Here is a 12,750-nt window from a genome sequence, read left to right as displayed (position 1 = left end):
ATCTGAACACCCACAGCACTTTGAGAGAGGAGACTCTGGCATGTTAATTTGGTGTCGTAGAAGTCCTACGGCTTTTGGAGTAATACCATTCTGGGTACAAATTCTGGCTCTGCCATTTACTATATGATCCCAGGCAAATTGCTCAACTTCATCTGAAACATAAGTATAATATGTACTTGCAGGGTTGGCATGAAAACAAGCAAAATAGTAAATGTTAATCTTGACGAGAGTAGACAATATTTCTTGACTAAATTAATAAATATAGTGTACAGGTTTGTGCTGACTTGTGTTAACACTGAATTTTTCAAAGGTATTTTCAAGGAGCAACTACTGTGCTTTCTCTCACAAGATTTTATCTAAAGTAAAAAAAAAAAATCATATAAACAAAACACACTGGCATAATTAAAAGACATAACCACAAGTTGAAAATACTTAAAGCATGTGTTTAATTCATAAATCTCTTCACAAATAATCTCTAGGTAACCATAGCCTGAAAACTTGTAGAAATACACGTATCTGTTTGCACTGGGTTGGGAGGCAGGCATGATGTGTTCTGCTTCCAATTCTGTCATTAAATAGTTTTACTACCTTTGGCAATTTGCCAGGATTTTCATTTCACAGCTTCTTTGTCTATCAAAAACAGGGGAACAAAAACAGGATATTACATACCCTAAACAACTTGAAGATGAAGATAGCCAAGTGAAAATATTATGAGAAATAAAAATAACAAAAATGCTATATATTAAGTCTTGTAATTATGTTATTATAATAAGACAAATACATGGTTTTTAAAAGTATGTCTCTTTTGGCTCTCTTCCTGCAATGAATTTCTTCATTATCAGCTAAAATGACTTGCTTGCTGACAGCACACCCTAAGCAGTTCCCCAGAACCAACCTACCCACCTACCTTACTTTTTTCTTCCTCCTTCCTTCCTTCCTTTAATAGCACAGGATTTACAATTGCCTGATAAATTAAATTAATGTTTTTACCTGACCAACCCTTTTGGTGGATGGAAGAAGATTACATGCTAATGCCTGGGTTGACCCACATAACTGCTTTACCAAAAATACCAAATGTCACCGTGTTCTCTGGCTAAAAGCACTGAGGAAGGACATGCTTTTCTGTTTCCCTTGTTCTTGTTTTTCAGGGCAACCTGCAGTTCTGTGTGGCAAGCATGAGTTAGGGATTGAAATCCGAGAAAGATTATATGACATCAACCCAGGCTTCACACTGATATGTGAATCTGTTGATAAAGTTATAGTCAGTTGCTATAGGGATGATTTTTCAGATGAGAAATTTCCATGAAATTCCAAATTTCCAAAAGAATAAAGATGTTCAACCTTTGGATTTATTTTCGTTTGTATTTTTATTGCGTACTTTTAAATTAAAATATCAGCACATTCAATAGAGAAGTAGAAGTGCCTAAAGAAACCAAGAAGTGGGAAGACAGTGTACATTTATCAAGATTTCACTGTCTGCCACATTACTCTGAAAGCATGCATAGTACCATAATTTCCCTGAAGGATTGTGAAGAATTGATATTTCGTGTTCTCTAAACATTCTATTTGAAGCTTTTTTTTTTGGCTGCACTCCGAGGCTTGTGGGATCTGAGTTCCCCAACCAGGGATCGAACAGGGTGCCCTCCGCAATGAAAGCAGGGAGTCTCAACCACTGGGCAGCCGGGGAATTCCATGAAGCATTTTTATATTTCTTTCAGAAACCAAGGGCATTTTTTTGGGATTTTTCCCTGTCAACGAAGGACATTTATCATATAGCCTCTAAATATATGTCCCATACTGTGCTACAGAGACTGTTGAACTAGCTACACTATTTGGGCTGAGGCCCAAGTCAGGGATTCTTTCCCACAGAAATGAAAATGGCTAGTTGGCTGACTTACCCTGCGGCACGTGAGAAGCTGGATCAGCAAGAAGGAGAATGGTGGACGGGCAGGGACAGGTGGGACAGAGAGAGGATGGCAGTCCACGTCCTCACGATGAGAGGCACTGAGGAGGCTCTGCCCAGATGTCCAGCTAACATCTTGGAGCTAGAAATACAGTCTACTCCATCTGATGTGAGAAAGAAAGTGCGGAGCTGCACTTCAGATCCCAGCAGCCCTTCGCATCTTGTTAATATGGCTAAGTTCTCTCCTTATTTAACACTGTCAATTTTTTATGACCCTGACTTGTTGAAGGAAACAGGACAATTGTTCTGGAGAATGTCAAACTTTCTGGTTTGTCTACTGCTTCCTTGTGTTCTCATTTAATTTGTTCCACTATCCCCTGTGTTTTCTGTAAACCGAATGTTACATCCCAAAGTTTATTGGATTGAAATTAAACATTTTTGGCTCGACTACAACACAGATACATTCGGTGTGTCTTGTTACCTCCCATCAGAAGACACATACTATCTGGTTGACTCACAAGAAATGACAATGAATCTGGACCCTGGACTAGAGTGATAACAGTTTTCTCCCCCAGAAATCTAGCTCAATGAAATTTTGCCTGTAGAGACCTAATAGCTATTTGGTAAAATATAGACTTCAGTATTGTTTTTGCCCTTAAGGACTTTCTACGTTAGTTAAGCCTTAAGTTGGTTTTAGAACCCATTATCTGAGTGTTTTGTTTTGTTTTTATTTTGATGGTAGACTTACCTTCACGATTAAGTTTTACTTGGTATGTTATTAAGATTGGTTTTCATAAACCATCTTGTGCAGTAAACTGTGACCCAGAAGCACACTGTATGGCAAGGCCAATAAACTAGATGTTAAAATTTTTCAACAGATATTCCACTCATTAAATAATTTGCACTTTGAAATTTGAAACATGTAATCTAAAATAACTCTTGAAATGTCAAACACTGGGGTTTTTTTAACTAATACCAACTGCTGATGTACCTACACAAAACAAATTCAGTGAACTTCTACCAGCTGACCTTTAAAATAATCATCAGTTAAAGGAATAATGCTCTTTTCTGCAGCAGGGATAATCTTGTTATTTGTGTTCTTTCTAGAATTATACTCCACTTTTGAATTTAGGTTGTCTATATTGGTGGCCTAATCCCCAAAAATAACCAAGAAAGCACAATATTTCTAATATTTCAAATAATTCAATTTCTTCCTATCTACTTTCCATATATAATATTACATTTCTTCTATATCTACACTGTGCAGTTTTTCTATAAACAACTTTCAGACTTAACTATTTTGACTGAATGGACACACCAAATCTGGTTTGTTTTGGTTTTTTCTTGGACAGATTTTTTTTTTTGAAATAGATCAATCTTTTGATGTGTAGAGAGCCTCTATGTCACCTTTTAGCTCTAAAATGACTCATGCTCATCTCACATTACAATTTGTGTTCTTTTGTTAACCTTTTCGGTTCCTTCTTTCTATTAACCTGAACTTAAAAGTTCTAATTTTGACATATTTAAGACAATCACTACACAAAACTGTTTCCCTATTGCTTGTTATAATTTCTGAAAATTAACCATGGGGTGTCAGTCTTTTGAAAATAAAAAGTTCTGTAAAGTATATTAAAATATATATCATCCTAAATTAGTGTGTCCCAACACCTGCTATGCAGAACACTATTTCCATGAGATTCTCAGGGTGTAGGGACCAAGGAGATTCTGTGGTCAAATATATACAGGAAATGCTACACACTGTACTTCTCTTGAAAACTCACAATATTCTTAAGCTTAACAAAAAAATTGAAAAGTCCTACCTACAGAAACATGTTTTACTTCATTTACCCCAGTGTTTTCTCTGATATACTGACCACAGAACTCTATTTACTTAACATCCATAAATGTCTCCAAGTAGAGCATAGCTGGGGAAACACTACCTAAACCTATAATCAGCAAACATTTGCTTTAGAATCATTGAGCCAGAAAGCTGGAAATCTTGTGTTATTGATCATGTATCTTAAAGTTTTTCAGATTAAAACATAGACCTTTAAGAGTTAAATGACTTGGCTTAAAAAATAAAGCCAAGATCAGAATCCATATTTCATTCCCATCTGATTCCTGGAACTCAAAACAATACAATTCTGTAATTCCCTAATTGAAATTAAAAAATTATTTGGTCAAAACGTTATAGAACTATAGAGCACATAAGAAGAGACCTCTTCAGTTGGGTTGCTGTGATCCCATAAGATATTACGGGAAAGGGAGTGTGAGTTTTTGTAAATTTTGTTTGTTTTTTGTTTATAAAAATGGGGTCAATCCATAGGTAATGCTTTGAATCTACTTTTTTCACTTGATCCTATATTGTTAATATATTTTCGTGACATTAAATATAATTCTAGAGCACAGTTCTCAACCCCATCAAACCCCACACTCCCCTTTCATAGCAAATATTTTGTAATACCTTCCTTATTATCCTTAGATGAAATGCATAGATAATATATTGTATACATAAACAATTTATAAGAAAGATAATGCCTTAGCTGTGATGTATAGGATAATTCAAAGCAATTTATAATGAAATAAAATATGAGATGCTCAGGCATGACTTCATTGGAAGGCAGAGTGAAAAAGTTAGATGTTTGTACCTGTAAGTAGCTTTCTTTTTTTTAATTTATTTTTTATTTCGGTAACACTAGTTTATAATACTATATAAGTTTCATGTATACAAAGTTATATTTATGCTTGTGAATACACTACAGTGTACTCACCACCAAAAATTTAGTTTCTGTCTGTCACCATACAGTTGATCCCTTTTACCCATTTTGCCTTCCCTTCCCCCCCACACCCCCGGCTTCCCCTCTGGTATCCATTACTCTGTTCTCTGTATCTACATGTTTGTTTTTGTTTGGTTTGACTTGTTTCATTTTTGGTTTTGTTTATTTGTTTGTTTGTTTTCTATATTCCACATAAGAGTGAAATCACATGGTATTTGTCTTTCTCCAGTAGTTTGAATGCAAATGTCGTGACTACAAAAGCAGACTGATAGACATGGTGATTTGTCATAGGAGTGACACTGGCAGGAGTCACATGATTTTACCAAGATGGTGAACTGCTCTTGGTAAAATTCCAAGCAAAACAAAATACGTTCTTTCTGTTATTTACATAATAACTGCAGTCCTAGAAAAGTTATATTAAAAACCATGAAAAAAACCATTTATGCTTTAGGTAAAATGGAGTTGAGGTCTCGGTTCAAATCATATACACGGATTTTTTACCTACATGAATGTCTAGAGGGACATATGAAAATCACGTAGGATGCAAGGGCATGCATCCTTTTATGTGCAGAACTTTCCCGAGGATTCCAGAACATCTAGCATCCCCAGCCCCTGTCCACTAATCCAAAGTATCACTTCCCACTGCTACTCATGTGATTATGATGTCCAAAATCCTCCCCTACAAATTCTGAAAATGCCCTCACCCATGAGGGGGTACATACTAATTAAGGATTGCTATTGTAGAATGTATTTTAAAGATTGCTTAGCATTCCATTGAGTGGATTACCAACTCTTCACTAAATTCAAGGACACAGTCTGCTTAAATTACCAAATAATCATAATTATTATTCTACCAACTGAGAGCACACGATGTCCCAGACATTTTATTTGCATTTGGTTATTTAACCTTTACAATTGCCATATTAAGGTAAGAGGTATTATTTTCCCCATTTTACAGATGAGAAACCTGAGGCTCAAAGATATCATGTAACTTTCTTCAAGGGAGCCAGGATCCAAATCCAGGTCTTTTTGATGTATAAGTGCACGTACTTAGCCACAACAATATACTGTCAGATGTAGTTTGTATTACTTCTTAGAGCAGCCATTCTCTTTCTGTTCAATTCTTTTCTTACCTTCTGATTCAGCTTCTCTTCATAATTACCTTTCCTTTCTGATCTTTCTGGAACAATTCTTTTCTGGAAACAAGAGGCTGTTCCGCAGTCCCTCCTTCCCCCGCCTTTTAAAGTGGAGATCTGTGTTAGATTTGGATCTGCTGCAATTGGTTCTAATTAATGTCCCTACCTTCAGGCTGTCTCTGAATAAATGACTCAGTATAACTGAGCAAATTCAATTTTTAAAGGAGCTTGAGAATTTTTAACCTGAACTAACACATCCAGGGAGTATTCTATTACATGTTCATTGCTTATTTTTCCTCACCAGCCATTCATTTTTTAAATGACTAGATGGTTGCTTTCACTCCCCAACTATTGTCCTATGAAATACTATTTCAGTGGTTATGAATGACCTCCTCATTAGTGGAATGTTTTTTTCCTCCATTACTAGAGTGGAAGTAATTTGAGGACAGAGACCGTATGTAACTATGTTTCTACTATGTTATATTGTAATGCTTGTCCCTAATAAATTCACAGTAAATGTCTATTGAGTGATGACATGAAGCTCAGTTCAGTCTAATTTAGCACAATAATTATAAGCCAAGCATGAATAGACTTCCTCACTTAGATCCTTGGTATTTTGTTTTCCACACCTATAAAACGAGCTGAATTTCTAGAACTGTTACGAAGACACATGAGGTATTTGTGTGTTGCTGGAACTATACTAGCACTAGGGGGAATTTGAGAAGAGTAGCTTCCTTTCCCCCTCTATCTTTTCCCTACAGTCCCCTTCCCTTTACAGAGTACTTTGAGCCAAAGTGTTCAGGATTCAAATTTTGGACTTGTGTACACACAGGGTATCTTTTTTCTTTGTGTGTGACATGCGTATGGAATTTGGTGGGATATATGGACACAATTAACAAACTTTTAGCTTTATATTGTTATAATTTTAAAAGATATAGAGCACATTTCCCTAATTAGGAATGAAAGAAGGCTCTAGAGCATATAGTACCCTCACTGTATGGACTGACTTTCTCATTATACTGTACTGTATGTATCTCTTGAGAGAATATTCAGCTTATTATGTTGTGGTACAGTCTGAAGGACTAGGTTTTTCTTGTTGATAATTGTCAAGGCAAGAAGCTAGTCCTCAGACAGGAAAGTTTGATTGAGTGGGGGTGCCCAAAACAGATATGAAATGAAATTTGATCTCCAAAGATCAAGGAGTCAGAATGTTTGGAAATGTACTCTTCATAATTACTATTAAAGATGGCTCCCTGATCCCCCATATGGGAGCCAAGAAGTACGGACACAGATAAGACCTGTTTGTTTTTTGTCTTTTTTCCCCCTCCAGGTTAACACATGAACTTTGGAGGCAAGGTATAACTTCAACCCAGATTTTCCAAATTCATGCTATTATTTAGCTTTATTTACCTTTTGTTATCCTCTAATCTTTAATAAACTATTTTAGCTGGATTACAGAAAATGAAGAAGGGGTCATTTGTCCATGCTCGGACCAGACTGCCAAAAGGAGGCTCTTCAACCCATCCTCCACCCTCAGCATGGCTGTCTCAATGGCAATCAGTTTAAAGACTCCAATGGTCATGGTAAGGCAGGGGAAACAGGCAGGGCCATGTAGTCCAACCATCTCCTGATCATCTGGAAATTCTTCTAATGCTGAACTTGGAAGATCAGGGTTATATTTTTGTAAAGAAAAACAGAATCCAAGTACATATGACTCATTGCTCTATCCTCAGAGCCTTCCTAGTACATGGTGCTCACTAAGAATTTGTATAATAAATAATGAGCCAGCATATACTTACTGAGCTTTGTCTTTCTATGTGCCTATCACTGTGTTTCATAGCCAGCATCTAAACGGCAGTGCAGGCAACTTTTACTCAGGTTCAACTCAGTACCCTTTGAGTACCTTCTATGAGCAAGGAACTGAGTTAGTTGCTCTGGGAGACAAGTATGGATAAGGTATGTCATCTTGCTTTAAGGAGCTAAGAATCTAGTGGTGGAGATAGACACAGACATAAATAACTCTTTCTTTAACGTGTAACCTCAGGGAGGTCTCAAGTTCCCTAACTCATTACATTTCTCTCTTTTTGTAAGCATTTTTCAACTTCTCTTTCCCTTAAGAACACTCGTGCTTTTGTGCTTCATCTTCCTTGCCTTTTTCACTCCCTTGGCGCCATTCTTATGTTCTTTCCTATCAACAATTCTTATTGTTCTAATAGCTCCCTCCTCCCTTTACTTAAGCAAGCTTTGAGCACATCCTTCTTGACTGGAGAAAAGACTTCCCTGGAGGCTTTCTTTGATTATCATTCAAGTTTGGTTTCTTTTCATTTTTTCTTTTTTTAAGTTTTTCCGTACTGCAAGTTGGCAATTCTTAACTTCTGGTAGAATAGCCTTCTGTATAGTTTCTCCAGAAGATATTTAGGAAATGTTTTATTAGTAAAGTGAAAAATCTGTACCTAGTATGTTTCTCTCCCCCATCCTCCCTTAACACATAATATATTACAGAAGCTGGTTAAAATTCTTCATGGTGAACATACGCATGCTGTCTATTATAAACAATATTGCCTCATTAAAATCGGATGAGACAATAAAAGTCATTATCTGACTTGTGTAGCAAAGATCCAACAAAATGAATTAAGGCAAAAAAATATAATGCCATTCTAAACCTCTCCAGTTTTTTCTAATTTTAGTGAAGGAAGAAAAATGAAATACCACTTTGCATTTTTAAACAAATATTTTCTTACTATAGTTCTGATTTTGTATAGCAGTTTACAAATTACAAAACTTTTTGATGTACTATCAGCTCATTTGATCTTTAAAACCACATTGTTTTGAAAAAATCAGAGTTATGTCACAACTGTCATTTTTAGTAGATAAGAAAACTCAGAGATGCCAAATGACATCTTTAAATTCACAAGATCTGCTTATATGCAGCAGATCTAGATCTCAAATACAAGCATTCTAACGTTTAGAACATGATTCTTCCACATCTTCATGCTATACATTATTTCATAAGGCTATTTATATTTACGTTTAAATGAGATTTTAATTATGTCAAAATTTCTGAATCACCACCTCTATTGTAGAAATATTTTTCACTAAACACTTGTGTAGCAAATTAATATAGATTGTGTGGTTATCTAGTAGGACAAAACATTTCATCATTTAGAATCCAGACTTTAGCAACTACTAACGCAGAGAGTGCTTCCTGAAGCGCAGGAGCTGGAGGAACCCAGGAGACAGACTCTATAGGTCTAAATAATTGCACTGAATCCAAAGAGAGCTCTCTAATGAGCTATATTTTGAAGACTGCATGAGAGTGAGAACACTTACCCAATTGTCTATGTCAATGAATTAGCACCATTTATCAAAATGTTGGAGAGTTAGGGGACTATCATAGTATTAAATGAATAGAACAATGATCTGACTTTTCATTCAAATGAAGTTTGGTGGAATATGATTTATATCAGTGAAACAACATGGGGCAGCTACAATTGCATGAAATCAAGGTAAATGAATAGAAATCATCAGACAGTTTTTAATTGAGATATAATTGACATAAAACAGATTAGTTTCAGGTGTATAACATAATGATTTTATACACACACACACGTATATATAGCTAGATAATCACCACAATAAGTCTAGTTAGCATCCATCATCACACATAGTTACAAATTTTTCTTTATCTTGTGATGAGAACTTTTAAGATCTCCTCTTTTAGCAATTTCAAATATACAATACAGTATTATTAACTATAGTTGCCATATTATACATTACAAACCCAGGACTTATTTATTTTATAACTGGAAGTTTGTACATTTTGACCACCTTCACCCATTTTGCCTCACCCCTTACTGGCAACCAATCTGTTCTTTGTGTCTATGAATTTGGGGGGTTTTTCTTTTTTCTTTTAGATTCCACATATAAGTGAGATCATATAGTGTTTGTCTTTCTCTGTCTAACTTATTTCACTTAACATACTATTGTCCTAAATGGCTGGATTTCCTTTTTCTTTATGGCTAATAATATTCCACTTTTTGTATATGTATATTCTCATATCTTCCTTAACCATTCATCCGTCTATGGACACTTACATTCTTTCCATGTCCTGACTACTCTAAATAATGCTTCAATGAACATGGGTGCAGATATCTTTTTGAGTTTGTATTTTTATTTCCTTCAAATAAATACCCAGAGGTGGAACTGCTGGATCATATGGTAGTCCTATTTTCAATTTTTTGGAGGAACTTCCATACTGTTTACATTCCCATCAATCGTGCACAAGGGTTCCTTTTTCTTCACATCCTCGCCAACACTTGTCATTTCTTGTCTTTTTGATAGTAGCCATTCTAACAAGTATGAGAGTGGTTTTGATTTGCATTTCCTTGATGATTAGTGATGTTGAACACCTTTTCATATACCTGTTGTTCATCTATATGTCTTCTTTGGAAAAATGTCTATTCAGATCCCCTGCCCATTTTTCAATCGGAGGTTGTTTGTTTTTCTATTGAGTTGTACGAGTTCTTTAGATATTTTGTAATTAACCCCTTATATGAGAGAGTTTTCTAATAGAAGGATTAGAAGGGAATGACAAACTAAAAATGAAGTAAATATGAAAGATCTTAAAATGTATTACCTTCAAAAGTCTTCAGTAGTCATGTATATGTCTAAGTCACATAAGACTAAGTCTTATAAGTCTCATAAGTACATAAGTCTCATGCACTTAGCTGCTTGCCATACTGAAAGGCAAACTGCAAATCAGCCAATGATAAACACATTTTTAAAAACTCTTTCTTTTCTGTACTTCTCACATAAGACCAGCTCCCAACTAACAAAAAAATTTCTTTCCAAAAATTTATTTTTAAGATAGTTGTCTGGGACTTCCCTGGTGGCGCAGTGGTTAAGCATCCACCTGCCAATGTAGGGGGCACAGGTTCAAGCCCTCGTCTGGGAAGATCCCACATGCCATGGAGCAAATAAGCCCGTGCGCCACAACTACTGAGCCTGCAAGCCAAAAGTACTGAAACCTGCACACCTAGAGCCTGTGCTGTGCAAGAAAGGGAAGCCACTGCAATGAGAAGCCCACTGGCTGCAACTAGAGAAAGCCCGCATGCAGCAATGAAGACCCAACGCAGCCAATAAATAAATAAATAAATAAATAAACTAAAAGGAAAAGAAAAGGAGTGGCAACAAAGGCACCATATTAAAAAAAAAAAAAAAAGATGGTTGTCTAACAGCCTATGTTTACATCCTGAGTGTTTGTGAATTGGATGTTTGTCACTCAGGGAGTACAACAATATCAAAATCAGGTAAGTAAATGCAATAAGGTCATTCAAGATGTGGATTAAAATCTCTATCAGCTCTTATTTCTATTATACTTTTATTTCTATGATTATACATTTACAGACTAAGATGTGGCATAAAGCAAAGAAAGCATTAGAACAGAAATATGTCGGCATCAATTTTTCATATAATTGAGAAAAGAGCCTGATCCATGATGCTTAAAAAATGCAACAGGCTCTGCATGTACTCCTAGAATTTAGTACTGGGTTTTGTTCTGGCTGCTGGAAAGTCTTTTGATTGAAAACATCTTATGAGCAGTTCACATGGGGCATATAGAATGTTTTACTCAGAAAGAAGACTAATTTGTTAATCTTGCCTTTGATGTCTCTTGTACATTGCTTTGTTTTTCTGCTCTCAGTAGTAATTTCTTGGAAGTCATAAAGGATTGTTAAGCAACTAATCATGTTGTATTTTGTATATTTATCTTAAAATTTTATCTGTTTTTTCAAATTTCATTTTGCTTTCTTTGGGAGTTAATGTCTCCTAGAAGCTTCTTTCCCTGCTATAGTGCCCTAACCTGGGTACAGCCCAGGTCCTGAGTTGACTGCTTAACCAGCCAGATGTGTAATTTTGGAAGAATCTTTTCACCTCTTGGACCTCAATATTTTACCTATAAAATGAGAAGTTTGGCCTTGATATCCTCTCAGGGTATTCCTTCTTAAATATTCACTGACCTAAAGCAGGTGTTCAAAAAAACTCATTGAAGGAATAAACATTAGCCTGTTTTTCACATGCATGTTTGGCCAGAATTATGAGGGTCTCTCAGATCCAAATGAGAGTATAAGCTGGGAAAGGGGATATACTAAAGGCCTCCTTGCTGGAAATATCCAATATGTGGTATCATGAAGTTCAAGTCTAGCAATCATTAACAGGACAAGCTAAAGCCCTGTGAAGAGTGAAGACAAAATTTTGATACTGTGATTGTTTTGAAGTTTTCAACTCTTACTTTTATGGACATCAATAGGACTGTGGAGGAGTTGGAGAGATATGTTCCTGTACCCTGCTACTTAAACACTAGAGTGGGAAGGAAAGTCAACAGACCACTGATCAACTGGGAGAGGCACACAGTGTTGGCAGTCTTTGGGTAACAAGATTCTCTTGGGCTTTCACCAATTATAGAGGAGGTTTAACTCTCAAATTTCCCAGTACTTTGGAAATTTCTACTTTCTTGGGTCACCTACTATAATTTAGTGCATAGGAAAAAAGTGCTGGATGAATAAACATGCTAACAGTTGTTATTCCTAGGGAGTGGGATTACTGGAGAGAGCTTTCCATTTTTACTTTACACACCTTAGAATTATTATATTACTTTTGATATAAAAGTAATCCAGACATCCAGACATTTCAGGCAATGGGTATGATTCTCAGGCTGAAAAAAAACATTCTTTACGTACTTTTTTTAAAATAAATTTATTGATTTTTGGCTGCATTGGGTTTTCATTGTTGCGCACGGGCTTTCTCTAGTTGTGGCGAGCCGGGGCTACTCTTCATTGCGGTATGCAGGCTTCTCATTGTGGTGGCTTCTCTTGTTGCGGAGCACAGGCTCTAGGCGCCCAGGCTTCAGTAGTTGTGGCTCGTGGGCTCTAGAGCA

At 36.1% G+C, this 12,750-nt stretch overlaps 1 protein-coding gene across 1 annotated transcript in view; it reads right to left on the bottom strand.

The window, feature by feature from the left end:
- Positions 1–422: 422 nt before the first annotated feature.
- The window catches only part of LOC309628527 (uncharacterized protein), a gene marked incomplete at its 5' end in the record, with an annotated part of 30,151 nt that continues 17,823 nt past the window's right edge, over positions 423–12,750 (bottom strand). The window contains 3 exons of the mRNA XM_082391615.1: positions 423–630; positions 1,899–2,067; positions 5,814–5,917. Coding sequence (XP_082247741.1) covers positions 2,059–2,067; positions 5,814–5,917 — 113 coding nt within the window. The 3' untranslated portion in view covers positions 423–630; positions 1,899–2,058. The remainder of the gene's footprint in view (positions 631–1,898; positions 2,068–5,813; positions 5,918–12,750) is intronic.

Source organism: Balaenoptera borealis, assembly GCF_965194805.1.
Source record: "Balaenoptera borealis genome assembly, chromosome: 4".
Classification (NCBI taxonomy): domain Eukaryota; kingdom Metazoa; phylum Chordata; class Mammalia; order Artiodactyla; family Balaenopteridae; genus Balaenoptera; species Balaenoptera borealis.
The sequence above is the reverse complement of the archived record's forward strand: the minus strand, read 5'-3'. Positions and strand labels throughout refer to the sequence as shown.